The 18,360-nt window shown below is 39.6% G+C and overlaps 1 protein-coding gene and 1 long non-coding RNA gene across 7 annotated transcripts; one reads left to right on the plus strand and one right to left on the minus strand.

The window, feature by feature from the left end:
- Positions 1 to 10,695: 10,695 nt before the first annotated feature.
- LOC307029371 lies at positions 10,696 to 14,575 on the plus strand. Its single transcript, XR_013805306.1, has 4 exons — positions 10,696 to 11,459; positions 12,881 to 13,022; positions 13,113 to 13,267; positions 13,715 to 14,575. It is a non-coding gene; the product is annotated as an uncharacterized lncRNA (long non-coding RNA).
- On the minus strand, positions 11,466 to 15,847 carry LOC307029357 (gamma-crystallin M1-like). 6 transcript variants are annotated; one of them, XM_079665282.1, is made up of 6 exons: positions 15,362 to 15,847; positions 14,466 to 14,587; positions 13,649 to 13,807; positions 13,449 to 13,524; positions 13,094 to 13,345; positions 11,466 to 12,999 (listed from the first exon to the last, which is right to left on the minus strand). In XM_079665282.1, the coding sequence occupies exons 4-6, from the start codon at positions 13,455 to 13,457 to the stop codon at positions 12,724 to 12,726; spliced, it is 537 nt and encodes a 178-aa protein (XP_079521408.1). In that variant the 5' UTR covers positions 13,458 to 13,524; positions 13,649 to 13,807; positions 14,466 to 14,587; positions 15,362 to 15,847; the 3' UTR covers positions 11,466 to 12,723. The 6 variants fall into 6 exon arrangements, with proteins under 6 accessions (XP_079521408.1, XP_079521407.1, XP_079521403.1 ...); XM_079665281.1 differs by having other exon boundaries at positions 13,640 to 13,807; XM_079665277.1 differs by having other exon boundaries at positions 13,449 to 13,807.
- Between the last annotated feature and the right edge of the window lie 2,513 nt (positions 15,848 to 18,360).

Below are 18,360 nucleotides of genomic sequence, written 5' to 3' on the forward strand. Positions count from 1 at the left end.
ATAAAAGCAACAATCTACTTGTTTACGAATGCTAAGGAGAAGAGGTAGGTTTTAAGACGGGATTTAAAAACAGACGGTGTCGGAGCCTGTGTGATTAACAAGGGCAAGTCGTTCCACAGTTTAGGGGCGGCAGCAGAGAAAGCAAGGTCCCCTCTGCGCTTAAACTTTGCTTTTGGCACCCTCAGGAGCAACTGATCAGCTGACCTGAGACTGCGAATTGGCGTGTAGCTGTGTAACAGCTCAGAGAGGTAGGGCGGGGCCAGGCCATTGAGGGCTTTAAAAGTAAATAAAAGAGTTTTAAATTGAATCCTCGAATGAACAGGCAGCCAGTGGAGTGAAGATAAAATGGGGGAAATGTGCTTGTGTTTGCGTGTGCCAGTTAGTAGCCGTGCTGCTGAATTTTGCACCATCTGCAGGCGAGCAAGGGAGGATGCACTTATCCCCATATATAGTGCATTACAATAATCCAAGCGGGAGGTGACGAAGGCATGGATTAAGATTTCAAAGAGGTCACTATTTAAAAAAGGTTTTATTTTGGCTAGCTGCCTGAGGTGGAAGAAGCTGTTTTTAACAACTGCCTTGATCTGGCTGTCCAGCTTAAGTTCAGGGTCAATCTTTATCCAAAGATTTGTGATGGTAGGCCTGGTGGAGTGGCCCAAGGATCCTAGGTCTATAGGAGTGGTCCGAGGGGCACCAAAAACCATCACTTCGTATTTGTCATCATTTAATTTTAAAAAGTTGCATGACATCCAGGATTTAATGTCTTCAAGGCAGTTTAACAGCGGTTTAATTGAATATGAGTCGTTCTTTTTAAGTGGCACATATATTTGGCAATCGTCTGCATAGCAATGGAAAGCGATACTGCGATACCGTGCCTAGGAATGGACCCAAGAGGGAGCAAATACAGGGAGAACAACAGGGGGCCTAACACTGAGCCCTGTGGAACCCCACAAAGGAGAGGAGCAGACGAGGACTCAGAGTCCCCAAGGCTGACGCAGAAAGTCCTACCAGTCAGATACGACCTAAACCATTTGAGGGCTTTGCCCCTAATGCCCACCCACTGCTCCAAACAAGCCATCAGGATTTCATGGTCCACTGTAACAAAAGCGGCTGTTAGATCAAGGAGTAAAAGGATAATGCATTCATCTGAGTCTGTTGCTAAAAGGAAATCATTAAAAACTCTTAAAAGAGCTGATTCCGTGCTGTGCAAGGTTTTAAAACCAGATTGGAAGACCTCGAGTACCTTGTGCTCTTCCAGAAAACCGAGAAGTTGACTGTATACAATCTTCTCTAGGATTTTGGACATAAAAGGCCATTTGGAAATGGGCCTAAAGTTTGCAAGAACTGTGGGATCCAGACTAGGTTTCTTAATAAGTGGTTGTACAACTGCATGTTTCCAATTTTCCGGAACAACCCCTGAGAGCAGACTGCTGTTAAAAACGTCAACAACAAAAGGTCCTATAGTGGGGAATACCTCTTTAAAAAATCGAGGACGGACAGGGTCGATTGGAGAACCAGAGGGCTTCATTTTGGAGACAATCACCTGCACAGAGGACAGAGTCATAGGCTCAAAACGGTCAAAAACAGCAAAGCAGGGGGAAGAGACAGAGGTGTCGTTTGATGGAGCAGTGATTTGAGTCCTAGTTGAAGTGACTTTATTAATAAAAAAATTAAGAAAATGTTCACAGACTGCAGGGGAGGTCTCCACACAGGTAGTCTGAGGGGCATTAAGAACTGAATCTATTGTCTGAAACAGTACACAAGGTTTGTGTCAGTTTAAAAGAATGATGTCAGAGAAATGTTCTATTTTTGCCTCTTTTACAGTTTTCTGATAGAGACGCCAACACTGCCTCAGCATTTGAAAAGAGACTTGTAGTTTGTCCTTATTCCATCTTCTTTCAGCTCTACGGCATTAACGTCGGGCAGCCTGAGTCGTGGCATTTAGCCAAGGCTCGGATTTAGTTTTGGGTTGCATTGTTTTTAATGGAGCCGCAGTGTCCATAGGAGCTTTACATGTGGAGTGAAACCATAAGCTAAGCTCCTCCGTAGTGTTAGACATAGGCTCATGGATGGATAACACAGTTTTCATGATTAAACACGGCCGAAAACTGACCAGCAGTGGACGTGTTAATGATACGAGATAGCCGGGCAGCAGCTCACGGTTTGACAGTAGTACAGGCAAGTGTAACATCAAATAAAACAGGCATATGATCTGAGAAAACAGCGTCACATATATCCAAGTTAAGAACAGGCAAACCATATGATAAAACAACATCAAGTGTGTGTCCGCATTCTTGCGTGGGGCCAGACACATACTGATCAAGACTAAAAGAGTCAACAAGGTTGAAAAATTCCTTTGCCATAGGTTTCTCAGGACAACACACATGAATATTAAAATCCCCAACAATAAGGACACGGTCATATTGCGGCATAATTTCAGCCAGAAAGTCAGAGAAATCATTAAGTCCTTATTGTATTTGGGAGGTCTATAGATCACTGCACACAGCACTGTGCGAGAGGGGCCGAGCTCAAACACGCTCAGTTCAAAGCTGCAAGGAGAGAATGACAGCGATGGTTGCTGACATTTAAAATCACTCCTGAAAACTGTAGCTACTCCTCCGCCTCGGCCCGAAGTCCGTAGAGAGTTAAAATAGCAGCAATGTGGAGGTAAAAGTTTGGTAAAGGCGCTGGACTCACCAGTACCGAGCCATGTCTCAGTCACGAAGAGGAAATCCAGTCCTTTTGAAGTGAAGAACTCCTTAATGACAAAAGTCTTGTTTGTCAGAGATCTGGCGTTTATGAGGCCAAACCTGGCAGGAGCCAGTGGGTCCGTGGCGTTTGAGGTCCAGGGAGTAAAATAAGTCTGGGTTGTGGTGATATCTTAGTGTGGGATGCTACAGTGGTTATTGTGGAAGTAAGTAGACGGTAGCAGGAGGGAAGTGCAAAATGGTAATTTGTTGGAAGTGTCTGCAAGTGGTTAGTTAGACCTGTAATCTTCGGGAACATAAGCGTTGCAGTTCATGCCTTGGTTGGGTGAGCTTTGCGTAGTTTGGTTGCCTCTTTGTGCTGTGGTTCTGAGGAAGACTTGGTTGGCTAGTGAGCCGTTTGTTTGAAAAGAAACTTTGGTTGACGCCAATGTTGATTCTAGTTTGTGATGGAATCTTGGTGAAGGCAAAGCTTTAGCAAGCTTTGTCTAGCTGCAGGTAATTTGTCGGACACTGTTGAGTGTTTATCTGTTTTTGGACTTCCTGTTAATGCTCTTCCATGCATGGCCCATCTTCCATCACCCTTCTCTTCAGTGTGTGTTCTCTCTGATCTCCATCTTTCCTGTAAACTCTTAAAAAGCTTCCTTACCTCTAGGTTCCACCGGGTCGGTCTGCGTCACGTTACGGCCGCGTTACGGCTGCGCCACGGCGTTCGCAAAGATCGCGGCCTCTCTAGTCAATGGGTGCTATTCCACCAGACGTGCCACGCTACGGCTCAGAAGCGTCCCAGAAGCGTCTCGGCGCTGGGCTCCGCTCAAAATAGGATTCAAGTCTATTTTTCGACACGAGGCGTTGCAGAGGCGCCGGGCAGGAAGTGGATCGGTCAGAGAATCCGGCCCATCCCCAAAATAAAAAAATGTTAAGGACCCTATCCCTCCATAGTCTTTCAAGTAGGAGGAGAAATGCCAGTGTTCTCCTCCGGTTTACAGGCACTTTGTAAATTATATTTATATATATATATATATATATATAGAATAATTATGATGATGAATGCATTTTTTTACCACTAAAATAGAGCAACACATCTTTGATTCATGTCGTTTATAACTGGAATATTGCAATTATTATTAACTTTGTCTGTACAAAGTAGCCTGTCCAGGAAATATGCGCAAATCAACAAAATCTGCGAGCCGGCAGGCAAGACGCTCCGCTTCTGAAACGCGCCCGGTAGGGTATGACGCCGGAGGAGGCCGGACCAAAACCGTGGCGCAGCCGTGACGCGACGCAGATGGACCAGGTGGAATCGAGGGGTTAGACGCTGATGTTGCGGGGTTGCATCTATTTAAAGGCTTCTTCAGGCACTAGAGTTGCTGGGTTGGAAAATGGAGACTGGATGAGCACCGATATGAAATTCAAACCGGTCAGTATGGAACATGTATGTCGTTTTGAACTTTGCATTTAAATATTATTCTGTTTTGGTTTCTATATTTGGACGGTGTTCCTAGGGGGAACCCCTTTTTTAAGGGGGGGGGGGGGGGGTGATACGACCCCCTCCACTCCACTAGGGGTGCCTTTGTGTTCTGTTTGCTGGCACTTGTTTGTGTTTCAGGTGATCAACCTGAGAAGCCACACCTGGGCTGTCGACATAAAAGGCCAACACCAACCCATACTGCCCTCTCACTCTTCTGTTGGACATGGCCGCATCTTTGTCACTGCACATTTTCACAAACCCATACACGCAATCTTTACTGATAACTGACTTCCATGTTTATTAGGTTTCTTTGAAGACCTTTGGTTTTGGTTATAGTAAATAAATACGCTTTTCTTACAATTAACTTGTCTGGTCTCCCATCTTTGTTGCAGCCTATGAGCCAGGCCGTAACACCTTAAAAAGTTTCAAACATGTACAAACATCTTTGCCCCCAGCTGTTAATTCTGAACCAAAAAAATGGAATCATTCAGTCAAAGTAATCACTATTTTGAATCACAGACACATAAGCCCTTTTATCTGGAATGATAGAGCCTGTGGGAGGACATATAATAAATCCTTTCCCATCAGCATTCACAAACAGAGAGTCTAACATTGCATGCTGCTGACTCATGGGTTCCATACAATGGTGCCGTTGATTGTTTGGATGCCACGTTAGGTATAAAAAAGGCTTAAATCCCGGATAGGAATGCTATAGCATCAGTCAATACATCAGCCACCATGCACGGCAAGGTGAGTGTATCATGGATAGATTTATTTATGATTCTCTATCAACGTTTGTACACATTCAGTTCTTGTCTTTGCTTCATTTTTTTATATAATGTATAATGTAATGTATAGTTATGTAAGCGCTTTGAGCACCAGGAAAAGCGCTTTATAAATGTAATGTATTATAGTTGAGTGCATAGAAAGGGAACATAGATGCATCCTTTTTTGCACTATTAGCACACTAAGATAATGATTACATACTAAGCTGTTTACATCAGGGTTGTTTTTAAATGTACCATCCACCTTGATGTAATACTAAACTGTAATTGCTCTGTTGGATTCTAGATCATCTTCTACGAGGACAAGAACTTCCAGGGTCGCTCCTATGAGACCAGCAGTGACTGCGCTGACATGGCCTCCCACCTGAGCAGGTGTCACTCCTGCAAGGTGGAGAGCGGCTGCTTCATGGTCTACGACCGCACCAACTACATGGGAAACCAGTACTTCATGAAGAGGGGCGAGTACTCTGACTACCAGCGTATGATGGGTTTCGGTGACTGCATCAGGTCTTGTCGGATGATCCCCATGGTATGATATCATGAAATTTCTTCATTTCTCATGAGGAGCTAAATTATCATTCGAGACGACTAACTCAATATATATACTCTTTACAGCACAAAGGGTCCTACAAAGTGAAGATCTACGAGAGGGAGAACTTTGGTGGTCAGATGAATGAGGTAAATGAGGACTGTGACAACATCCAGGACCGTTGTCATATGTCTGACTGCCAGTCCTGCAACGTGATGGACGGCCACTGGCTGATGTACGAGCAGCCCCAGTTCAGAGGCAAGATGATGTACCTGAGGCCCGGAGAGTACAAGAGCTTCAAGGACATGGGACACGATGCAATGAGATTCAGCTCCATCAGACGCATTACTGACTCCTGTTAGTTTTTACAAATGAATTGGTTTTCGTTCAACAAAACTGAAATAAAAGAAATCCATATATAACCTGGCGTATGCAATCTTTATTGTTAATAATATTTTAATTGTACATTATGTCTGATCTGAATGCAACTGTTAAATAGAAAATAGAAAAAAGAGATGTATATTATAGATAATTATTTTGCTTATTAATTGGTTCCGTTATCTTCTTTATCCATCATATACAACCTCATATTTTCACCTTAAGAAGTTAATCCAAATACATAAATATATTTCTAAAATGGTTTTTTTAAAACATTGTATAAAACCACATGGGTTGAAAAGAATGTCACATAAAAAAAAGATATACCAGTTTAACGCCTTAATTAGGAAGGAGTTAATAATTCAAGGCACAGTTTTTGTTACGTAGAATTTCTTAACTTGACTGATTCAGTTGTGAAAGGTACAGTCCACAAGTGGTGCAGCACACATTCCACAACAGTGATGTGGATCCGAAAAAGGATTAGCAATTGAAAGCAGACAACGTTGTCTCAATTAAAATGGTGCGGTTCTCTTTACAGAGACAGGGAGTTTAACATGATGTCAATATTTAAAAAGCCAGTGCAAATAAAGTCGTCTCTGGAAGGCCTCTCAGTAACATGGTTCCTGCAGGTTTCACCAACTCAAATGTAAGACTTTTGAAGACCACTTTGAATAGAATGTAAGACATATTTCACGGCAAGAAAGTATGAAGGAAAATTGCTAGGAAAGAAGTAATACGTCCCATAATTACTTACAAAGTAAATGTATTCATGTTCAACATAAGAACGATGGCTGAACATAACAGCACACCGAACTGTGTTAGCGTGTTAGACAAAAAGTGTGTGTGTGTGTGTGTGTGTGTGTGTGTGTGTGTGTGTGTGTGTGTGTGTGTGTGTGTGTGTGTGTGTGTGTGTGTGTGTGTGTGTGTGTGTGTGTGTGTCAAGAACTATAGTCAGAGCTCTGCTGTCTTCATGCTGTTGTATTTTGTTTGCAAAAGGTGCAGCGGGCTTCAAACACATTCCCCTCCACTGGTTTCAACCAAGCACTACATTCTATGTTTTCCAACCAAATAAGGTTGAATTTACACTTTCCCATATTTATTTGTAAGTAGATTCGAAGATACGTAAGTTCCGCTAGCTGAAGCTTGGTTGCTAGGTTGCTAGCTGGGTGTTCTCCGATAAGGGGCCGGGGGAAACAAAGTTAATGATTACTGGTTCCATGTTGATTCATTTCAATACAAATTGTTGGGGGGAACTGAAAGGCTCTTACGGTACTGGGTTACTTTGCAGCCCGGACATTTCCCCCAAAACACATTTAGACGTGATCGCAACACAGAAGTAGCTTTCAAATCCGATCATTTTTAAGACCTTCTAAATCATATTTAAGACCTTTCTTATTTTTTTGATCATATTTAAGACTTTTTTTAGGCCTTAAGTTTTGATTATCAAATGTAAGACTTTTTAAGACCCTGTGTGAACCCTGAGTAAGTAATTTATAAGTGCAATAAAATCAAAGAGCATTTAATGTATTTTAGATCCATATCAAATTATCTATACTTGACTTTTGCACTAATTTATTCGCTTTAGCTCTGGGTATAGAAAGGAAATCTAATTACATGTGGCAGTTTAAGATTTTTACTACCATCACATGCAATTCTTCAGTGAGTAGCATTTTCTGCAACATCTTCACTGAGTGAATTAAGCAATCTGTCAGCCTCCTACTCTGCCAGTTAGTGCTGCTTTGTGTTTTTCCTTTGAAGGTTGCCTGCAGGTAAAGACTGAGCCATTTAACTTGAGGCTTAGCTTATTTGGAAGTGGTCCACCTTCTACCTCTCTTTCTCCAGCACCATCTACCCTTTTGGTTTCTCAAAATACCACACTTATTGCAATCACCAATGATTTACAGACTACAGATTTAAATATCATGTTGGTTTTGACTCCACCCCCCCCTACCTTCGATGTGACAAAAGCAATTACCCCACTCCTGTTTCATTCACCCATTTTTTTCAATATCAGATAGCTATTTAATCCACAAGATGAATGAGTGCTTAAAGGGAAAAACAGCTTGAAATATCAGTAATTTATCTAGTATGATTGTGATGTGTTTTAGCTATTTATTTTTGTGGCGAGTACGCGCAAGACTGTTCTTGGGTATTAATCATAAAATAGTATTACAATCAAACCATCAAAATGATTGCTCCAAAAGCTATAAACTTACAAATTAATTGATATACATGTATTTAATCTTCATTTTGGTTGTAGTCAAAGTTGTGAGTTAATATAGTACACTTTTATTATTGTTCTTATAGTCTATAATTGCTGAACTGAATGTGCACAGTATCACTTGCAGTATTTCATAAATGTACACTAGATACAATAAAAACCAAGTTAATTACATTCCAACTATTTGTATGAATAATGTCAGCATGCAAATCATATATTTGGAGATTGTGCTATAAAATAATATGATCAGTTGGTTTTGTATGCTGTATTGTATCTAAAAGTAGATTTTGTACATTTTTTTCTGAAAAAACTAAGTTTTTACCAAGAGATATTATTTCAAAAATAAAGACACTTTTATTTGGAAATAATATAAAAAACAAAGCAACATATTATCTGGTGTGTGACTTTTGGAAAATGGTCATATGGTTTTATCTCAATAAAAAAAAAAGTGTCAAGGGGCCTTACTGTTTTTTGTATATATCATGGTGTAGAATAATTACATTTGATAAAATCCACATGTTTTCTTAGACTCGTATAGTTAATCCTGCATCAGTGATGTATTTTTTCATGGCTATGAACCCATTAAATTGACTAGATCAGAGGTTACATATTTAATGTGAAGTACAGTATGTTGTTTGTGAAAAAACGGCTGGTGTTGTTCAGCAGCACAGACAATGCAAAGCAGGGCCTCTTCCCAATATTGCAACCAAAGCAAATCATGAAATGTTATAGGTCACTTTGAATTTAACTGTACACGGGTGCCTCTGCTACGTATTGCCCTGTCAGGAATTTAAACAATGGGGTCATGTTTTCCTTTGATGCTAGGTCAGGTATAAAAGCAACTGGGGGACATCGAAAAAAGTGTGCAGTCATTTAGAGCTGAAGCAATAGTAGTAAACTGTAACCATGACCATGGGCAAGGTATTTACAGCACTTGATTTCTAACATTTAAATCAAATCAGGGTCGTCGTTAAAACTGAAAAAATGTGTACTTCATCAAATCTTCGATACACTGTTATCATAATGATCCCTTTTTACAGATCATCTTCTACGAGGACAGGAACTTCCAGGGTCGTTCCTATGAGACCAGCAGTGACTGCTCTGACATGTCCTCCTACCTGAGCAGGTGTCACTCCTGCAAGGTGGAGAGCGGCTGCTTCATGGTGTACGACCGCAACAACTACATGGGAAACCAGTTCTTTGTCAGGAGGGGCGAGTACTCTGACTACCAGCGTATGGGCATGAGTGACTGCATCAAGTCTTGCCGCATGATCCCCATGGTACTTTGAAATTATGACATTTCATAAATGAAAAATGTTATATGATATTTGAAGGAGGATTTATTTGTCTTATGATCATTCTTTTTAATTTACAGCACAGAGGCCAGTTCAGGATGAGGATCCACGAGAAGGAGAACTTCGGTGGTCAGATGCATGAGCTGATGGACGACTGCGACAACATGATGGACCGTTACCGCATGAACGAGTGCCAGTCCTGCAACGTGATGGACGGCCACTGGCTGATGTACGAGCAGCCCCAGTACAAGGGCAAGATGATGTACCTGAGGCCCGGAGAGTATAAGAGCTTCAGAGACATGGGCATGAGCGGCCAGAGGTTCATGAGCATGAAGCGCATCATGGACTCCTGTTATTAGAGCGCCACTGTATGAAAGATTTTTAATAAAAATCTAGTGATTCTCTTTTAAATCTACTACTCTTTTTTGTTATTATTGAGTTATCTGAAAGTCATACACACAAATAACTGATGGTAAAAGAGGTTGACACACATGGAAAATGTATACACTATAAAAATATGAATCACAGAACTTTAAATAACTGTACTTTGTAGATTAATACTGAAGACATCAAAACTATGAAAGAACATGTGACCCGCTCTATCGAAATCAGTCGGAAGTCGCAACGGCTCATTTCAAAATAAACGCATATTTGTGTAAAAAAAATTGTTTTTCAGGGTTCGGGTGTTTTGTTTGATTTTAAATAAACAAAGTCTTGGCTTTCAGAATATAAAACTTTTATTTCCAAAATCACACGATAAATACATTTTTGAAGCTTGTGAAGGGAAGATGACAGCTCTCACTCACCACTCTGTTCTGCAGCGCCACTGCCTCACTTCCCCCAGACCAGAAATCCAAACGAAAATATCTTCCCTCCGTAGTATTTTGATCATTTGCTCCGCTAATAATCAATCAGATCGATGGATTCCAGAGAAGAGGAAACTTTGAAGGCCTTTTTCTCAAAATGATGACACGGTGACAGTCATTATATAATGTGACATATTTTGCTTAATATTTGGAGTACAACAACAATCCTGATATCATTAGAGAGCTAGGAATCTCCTCTTTCCAACAGTGTATACAACTCAAAATGTGTCTTCGGGTCAATGCGAATGCTTTCGATGGAGCAGGCCACATATATGAAATTATCTAGTAAACAAAAAGTGTAATAAAAAATTATCAATAATATGATTTTTATTTTAGATTCTTCAGAGTAGCCCCCTTTTGCCTTGATGACAGCTTTGTACACTCTTGGCTTCTCTCAGTCAGCTTCATGAGGTAGTCACCTCGAATGTTTTTCAATTAACACGTGTTCCTTGTCAATTTGTGGAATTACTTGCCTTCTTAATGTGTTTGAGACCATCAGTTGTGTTGTGCAGAGGTAGGGTTAGTGCACAGTGTATAGCCCCTATTTGACTACTGTTGTAATCCATATTATGGCAAGAACCAGGCTATGTAAGGGCTATTTTACTAAGAAGAAAAGTGACAGTGTTACGGATTGTGAAGGAAGCAGGACCCAAAAGCAGATATAAACTGAAAAAACTCCTTTATTTCAAGGCAAAATGATATAAACAAAGACAAAACAGAACACTCACCGAAGAACTAGTCATGACACAAGACGAACCGACAAAGATAGACAGAAAAGCCAGAACTTAAATACACAAAAGACTAGTCACAAAACAAGACACAGGTTAGGAGGGAGGAGGAAACACAGGGGCCACAGGTGAACATAATCAGACAATTAGACACACCAGGGAAACTAACGACAGGAGAAAAAACACAGGGAAAAGGAGCAGACAATAAACAGGAGGAAAACATGACAGGGAAAACAGCAAAACACCCAAACCTAGACATAGAACGTGACATAACCTAAACATACAAAACTACCAACGTGACATGAGCCTAGGAGTGTGACAGACAGAGTGCTCCATCAGATGACCTGGCCTCCACAATCACCCGACGTCAACCCAATTGAGAAGGTTTGGGATCAGTTGGACCGCAGAGTGAAGGAAAATCAGCCAACAAGTGCTCAGCTCCTCAGGGAAGTTCTTCAAGACAGTTGGAAAACCATTCCAGGTGACTACATCATGAAGCTAACTGAGAGAAGCCAAGAGTGTGCAAAGCTGTCAAGGCAAAATAGGGCTAATTTGAAGAATCTAAAATAGAACAGACACTTTTTGTTTACTAGATAATTCCATATGTGTTCTTTTATAGTTTTGATGTCTACAGTATGAATCTACAATGTATAAAATAATTTAAATAAATAGAAACCTTCAAATTAGAAGGTGTGTCCAAACTTTTGACTGGTACTGCATTCAAGAGAATATCTTTGGGTTTAGGACTGACAAAAAAAATTTAAAAAATGACAATAAAGGCTTTCTATTCTATAATATGCTATTTACATACAGTATGTGTCGTTGAAAGGAATATTGTTTTCAGCTTTAATAAGTTTTTTTCCGACACTAAAATATGGAATTGGTTATGATCCATCACACGTATACATTTGGGATCCACACCTGCTATTTTAAAAAGGGCTGACTGTCAAAACAATTGATTAAAATGACAATGTATTATTCTAGGAGAATGAAGAAAAGCTTTGCTTGCTCATCAAAGTTGCATTGTGACAAACAATGGGGAAAGGTACGCCATTCTGTTCTGTTGGTCTTTAGTTGACAGAACAATAGCCATGTTGTTTTGTAAAAAAATCACTTGCCGTCATCATTTTTTGCACTAGGAAATATTTTCTTTTCATTTTTAATTACAAGCTAAATATTATAAATGTTATTATAAGGCTTGGTGAGGCAGTTTTATGATGGATACAGCATATTTGGGAATATTACCTTCTATTAATAACGTTTTACAGATTTTTCAGTTTTATTACACAGCCTTGTAATGTGTTCAAACAAAATGGTAAAAGACAACATCTTGAAGTCATCACTACGACTCATTTTAAAGCAAAGGACCTTTACAAGAGACTTGTCTTTGTTAAAAAATACAAAAGCTAGGTGTTGATGTCCTAACAATAACTGTCTTTTAATTATTTGGGCCGTTTCTCTTCAATTCTAAATATCTAATTATATTGTTTTCGAATTGTTTCTTCTTTTCTGTGTTATTGGTATCTAATTTGAACATATAACATATTTTAGATGGGTTAAAAAAAGTATTAATTCAAGTAAAAGCAACTCAACTAATCAACACTTAGTATAGATTTTTGTATTGATGATGTAGTTATTTAGTTACTTTAACAGCTAAGGACATTTCACACAAAGAAAGGAAGTGCTTGACAAACATAGTTAATAATTACACATTGCTTTTATTTACTGAAGTCAAATACAGAAGTCTAGCACATATCAGTGATACGCCTCATGCTCATGAACCTCTGGCCGCTCATGCCCATGTCCTTGAAGCTTCTGTACTCTCCGGGCCTCATGTACATCATCTTGCCTCTGAACTGGGGCTGCTCGTACATCAGCCAGTGACCGTCCATCACGTTGCAGGACTGGCACTCGCTCATGCGGTAACGCTCCTGGATGTTGTCACAGTCGTCCATCAGCTCATTCATCTGACCACCGAAGTTCTCCCTCTCGTGGATCCTCATCCTGAACTGGCCTCTGTGCTGTAATACCATAAAGGGAAGATGTAAGTAGGCAACACAATTTATGACAAAGAAATTGATTAAAATCAAAAGAGATGTATAAATGGTGACTTACGAAGGGGATCATTCTGCAGGATCTGATGTTGTCGAACATCATTCCCATGCTCATCATGCGCTGCATGTCCTGGTACTCGCCCTTCCTCATGAAGAACTGGTTTCCCATGTAGTTGTTGCGCTCGTAGGTCATGAAGCAGCCGCTCTCAACCCTGCAGGACTGGCACCTGCTCAGGTAGGAGGACATGTCAGGGCAGTCGCTCATGCACTCATAGGAACGACCCTGGAAGTTCTTCTCCTCGTAAAAGACAATCTGAAATGGAGAAAAAAGTTATGGTTTAGGAGCCAAATAGTTAATATCAGTGATAATGTATTTTGCTTTGTAGAAATGTATTTTTAGATAAGCATCCCATTACCTTGCCCATGATGACGGTTTAGGTAGTTCCAAGTGGATGGTTCAACTTGCTCTGCCAACTCCATGAATCCAGGCCCCTTTTATACAAAAGTGTTGGGTCCATGACGTGTTGTTATTCTAATGTGTAAAGCTGATGATCAAGCAGTATGACTTCTGCTGAACGGGGTCTGTAAAAGTGTAACAATGGCTCACCATCCATACATTTCTGGCAGCCGTCATCTGCATTGTCTATTATAAGCATGAGCTTTGTGTGTGTTCCATTTTCAGTCAGAAGCTTCTCCACATATGGTCTGATCAACGCTGATGGAACGAAGGTGACAACAGTCCACATCTGTGACAAACCTATGAGAAACCCAGAAACTGTGCAAATATTTTTTTAGTATAATTAATTACACATCCTGACTTTGTATTTGTATGTATTATCAAAAGGGTTTCCCTCTCAGCTGATCATAATTTCTGTTTTGTAACTTTAAAAAATGGTGTTAAAATGCCACCTTACATTAATAAAAACATTGAAAAGGATTCAAAACTGCTCTTATTGGAACAAATGAACACTACTTCGGACAACTTAATCACATTCCGGAGATATCGCCTTCATGAGAATTGAAAAGATGTCTCATCACAGAGACCTTGACCTTTTTACCGCAAAATCTAATCCGTTTATTCCTGAGTCGAATATGACATCGTGTGTGCCACATTTAAAGCACTGTGAAAAATACTGTTTGGTTATTCTTAGCAGGAGAAGAGCAGGAGAGCACCAAGCGTGTTGTCCATACTTGGTTGTCCATAATTAAACATTTAGCTACCTACTGTAAGCTAACAGTATCTCATATCACAAGCTAGCTGCATATGTTTCATGTGTAAGAAATTATTATTGAAGCGAGTGTGTGTATAGAGTTACACTCTCTGTCTCTTCAATAATCATTTCTTACACTGTCATCCTAACTTTTGACAAGCACTTGCACAGGAGGAGCTGCATTTCTAAATATACATATCAAGAGGAAAGTGTTTTACTTACCCGTTTTTAAATTCATGTAAAATCAGAACGCTCTGTTTCTTTAGATTACAGCGATCTGATTTTATTGTGAAGCAGCCGATTAGATTTACGAACGAAACCCGTAATTAGACGAGAAGCTTGTGCTGGAGAGGAACAATACAGCATACATAGTAAACCCTGAGTTAACAGGTGAAGTTAAAGCTAACAAGCTTCCTTGGTTGACACGGTGAATCCGTAATTCATGCTAACTGTTATATTAGGCAAATGTGTCTTGCAAAAGTCATGCATACCCGAAAAAATTAAAAGCCAAGCCTTAAATCACTGTATTTCCCAAGTAAAGAGCATGCTTGGCTTCTACCAGTACTTGCTGGTGTGAATTTGCATCTTTGCCATACCATCAAATAAAACCTTTTTGCTAGTTGAGCTATCAATACCTCATAACATTAGCTCATAGCATTCATTTCCTAATGTATTTGTGTAGGCATACTGCTACATTCAATGTCTCATCCACAATTATTATTAAAAAATACATAGTCTTACCTGTTCAAGTATTCATGTAGACAGAAGGCTTTATATGTGTGATGCTAATTGACTAAAAACATGCTAACTACAAAAATATAAGTCGTTATCTTAAAAAGGGAAAGCTGACAATAAAGAATACAGAGCTATCTTTAAACAGACAGCTGAAAGCAAACTTTAATTCAGTTAACAACAGACTATTAGAAGAAGAAATAAAAGTGTAGCACTATCTTAACTTCACATACAAAACGTGTCAGTTGCTAATCAAGCTACATGTGGAGCATGCTAACGTTATTAGCATAAGCTTTAGACCTTTTACATTGCATAAATTAGCGTAGCGGATAGCCAACATATCCTTTAATTACTTAAAAAAATAATGTATACATTTATTTACTCACTGCTGGATGGTTTCAGTCACTGCAGGACAGAGGAACAAGGTTGACTTTCTGCCTTCTGAGTGGCCCGCTGGAGCAGCTTCTTAGTGGCTGAAGAGACTCATCAGATTGGTAAAGAAGGCCAGCTTTGTCCTGGAGGCCCTCTGGACACTGTGGAGTTTCAGACAGGTGGATCATGGCCAAGCTGTCGTCCCTGCTGGACATCATGTCACTTCCTCCTTTGTTTTGCAGCACCTTCAGTGACACCTGCTTCCCCCGCGGTGTCTCACAGAGATAAACTGCAGGTGCTTTCTTCCTGCAGCCAGCAATCAGACTTTACAACAACACACACAGGGGTGGGGAACCTTTTTCCTCTCAAGGGCCATTTCAATTTTTTCAATATCCTCCGAGGGCCGTACAAATGATTGAACTCTGCTTAAAAATACTAAAAATCACAGCCCATTCATTTCGCCTTTCTTTCATGTTGTGCAAAGAAAAAGCAACCTCTTAATCCAGATATTTTACCATGACTCGTGCATGCATTCACGTGCACGGTTGTGGCATGACCACCAAAACAAAAAGATATGGACACAAGATGTGTGCAAATGTATTTGGAATCTATGTGAACATGATTTAAGTGTGTGGGCGGGGGGGTGACCTAACCTCCTCTAGGGGGGTTCGGGGGAATGTTTCCCCCGGAGATTTTTTTTTTTCAATATTGAAGTTAAAAGCATCAATCTGGTGCACTTTGAGAGCAACATTAGGAGATCTATGGATACATCTCTCAACACCCATATGAAACAGAACTGTAAGCAGATTTATTTTTCTTTATGGATATTTTACAAATCACTCCCCTTTCAAACTGTATTCTTGTTTATTAATAACAACTTTTTTTTACTGTCATATAGTATTTTATACCTGTTTACTTTATTCTCTTATTTTTTTATAACTATAATGATCATATAAAGATGTGCCTTTACCTCACTGGTTGTAGAAAAAGCTTCTTATATTCGTTAGCATAGCTAGCTAACCAGATGCTAATAACAACAAAGTTATTGACTGTATGATCAGTATGACAGATGAACAGATCGCCACTGGGCTTTCAACTAAAGACACAGCCACGCAAAAACTGCGGCGTGTGTACGGCTCCTTATGGGTACTGCAATTTTTCGTGCCGGAGCGACGTTCTGGTACTCTCCGTCAGAACTGCACCCCTGTCAGACGAGACATATACCACATGATAATACGTTAGGCTCATGTTGTGTTCAAGGAGTGTTTATAAATTACCTCGAGGGCCGTACCAAATGGTCTCGCGGGCCGTATACGGCCGGAGGTTCCCCACCCCTGGACCATATGAGCAGTGGTGGAATTTAACCAAGTACAATTACTTAAGTACAATTATGAGGTACTTTATTTTTACTTTATACTTTTACTTGACTGCATTTTGGAGGCACTATTTTTTTGTTTTTACTCCACTACATTACATTTGGAAAACGACTTACTAGCTACTTTGCAGGTTTCATAATACAGCATATAAACCAACCAATAAATCATTATTATTATAGGCTACGCTTCCCATTAGTATAGCAAGTAATACAAATAATCCCCACCTTTACCAAATGAACATTGAAATGAATGCATTAATGATGATTATAATACAGAAATGTAGTATTTTTAAATCTGATATGGGCCATAGCCTACTGGAAAATGTGTACTTTGTGAATGCAGGACTTTTACCTGTAACCGAGTATTCCTACACTCTGGTATTCTACTTTACTCAAGTACAAGATCTGAGTACTTCTCCCAGCTCTGGCGGTGTCTCACAGTGAGATGCTGCAGGTGCTTTCACATGAGAATACCACTGCTCATGTGCACATACACTTTTGTACAGTTGATTACTTAATGTTAATGTGTTTGCACATTTCTATATACTTTACATACTTTTATAATACTGATATTTATTTTCATTTCTTTTTACCATGGCTGTGTACATATTAAATTGTATTAACATGTGCTTGCCTCTTTATTTAATATGTTAACTTATCCATTGTATTTGTCTTTTTTTCTGCTGTAAATTGCTGTAGAGGGAGCACAAAAGGCTGTTGTGACTATACTTGTCACATGCCCATGGACCATGGTAAGTTGTAAGATCAACTGCCTTCAATCTAAGCAGATAATCGTTTGTTTTATTCCGTTATTACAGTGTATCCTACTTATTTATCCATCCGTTTATCCATGTTGCAGGATTTGTTTAATCGGTTTGTTTGCCACTAAGTCAGACACAAATAGACTGTATGGACAGTGCCTTTCAACTTCCTCCCTGTGCACAAATGTAAAGCCACTTCCTGATACAGGAGCTGTCTTTCCCAGGTATTGATTTTAATTAGGAGTGAGTAATTTACGCAGTTAGGATCAGGGTGCTCAAACCTACGAAGCAACAATTGGATAAGCAACGGCATTGCTTTTTTAGCTTGGCAAAATAGCTGCTATCTTAGCACCATAGTAACTGGCTCAGACATTTGTTGAATTACACAAACCTGAGATTCATACATGTCATCTGCATGTCTGCTAAATACAAACAAAAAATTAAACAGTCCACTATTTTACTGTCGACATTGCAGGCAACCTTATTTTTCTGCAGGACTGCAATGTGCAACAATAATTAATAAATGTTATCTAAATAAAAGTCTTTAGGACTGTATTTTAAACAATTTAAATGGCATTACATTTGGTAGAGTTTACATAACTACTTCATACAGTGATGTTTCTCTTGATTTTCTATACTCATGACTTATCTAAAAAATATAAAATCCCATTTCCATTTCAAGAAAGTTCTGTATGTAAAGGATATGTTCGACTCCACTTCGAAAAATAGAATTACTAACAAAGAATTACTAACAAAGCACTTATATACTAATAAAGGACTGGCTTATCTAAAGCCAGTTGAGTAGCACTTGAAATGTTTTGGCTCTATGAAACCTGATGTACTTATATGATTCTGTTTTCTTCAAGTTTGTATCTTG

The sequence above is a fragment of the Notothenia rossii genome (genome assembly GCF_949606895.1).
Source record: "Notothenia rossii genome assembly, chromosome: 2".
Lineage (NCBI taxonomy): Eukaryota > Metazoa > Chordata > Actinopteri > Perciformes > Nototheniidae > Notothenia > Notothenia rossii.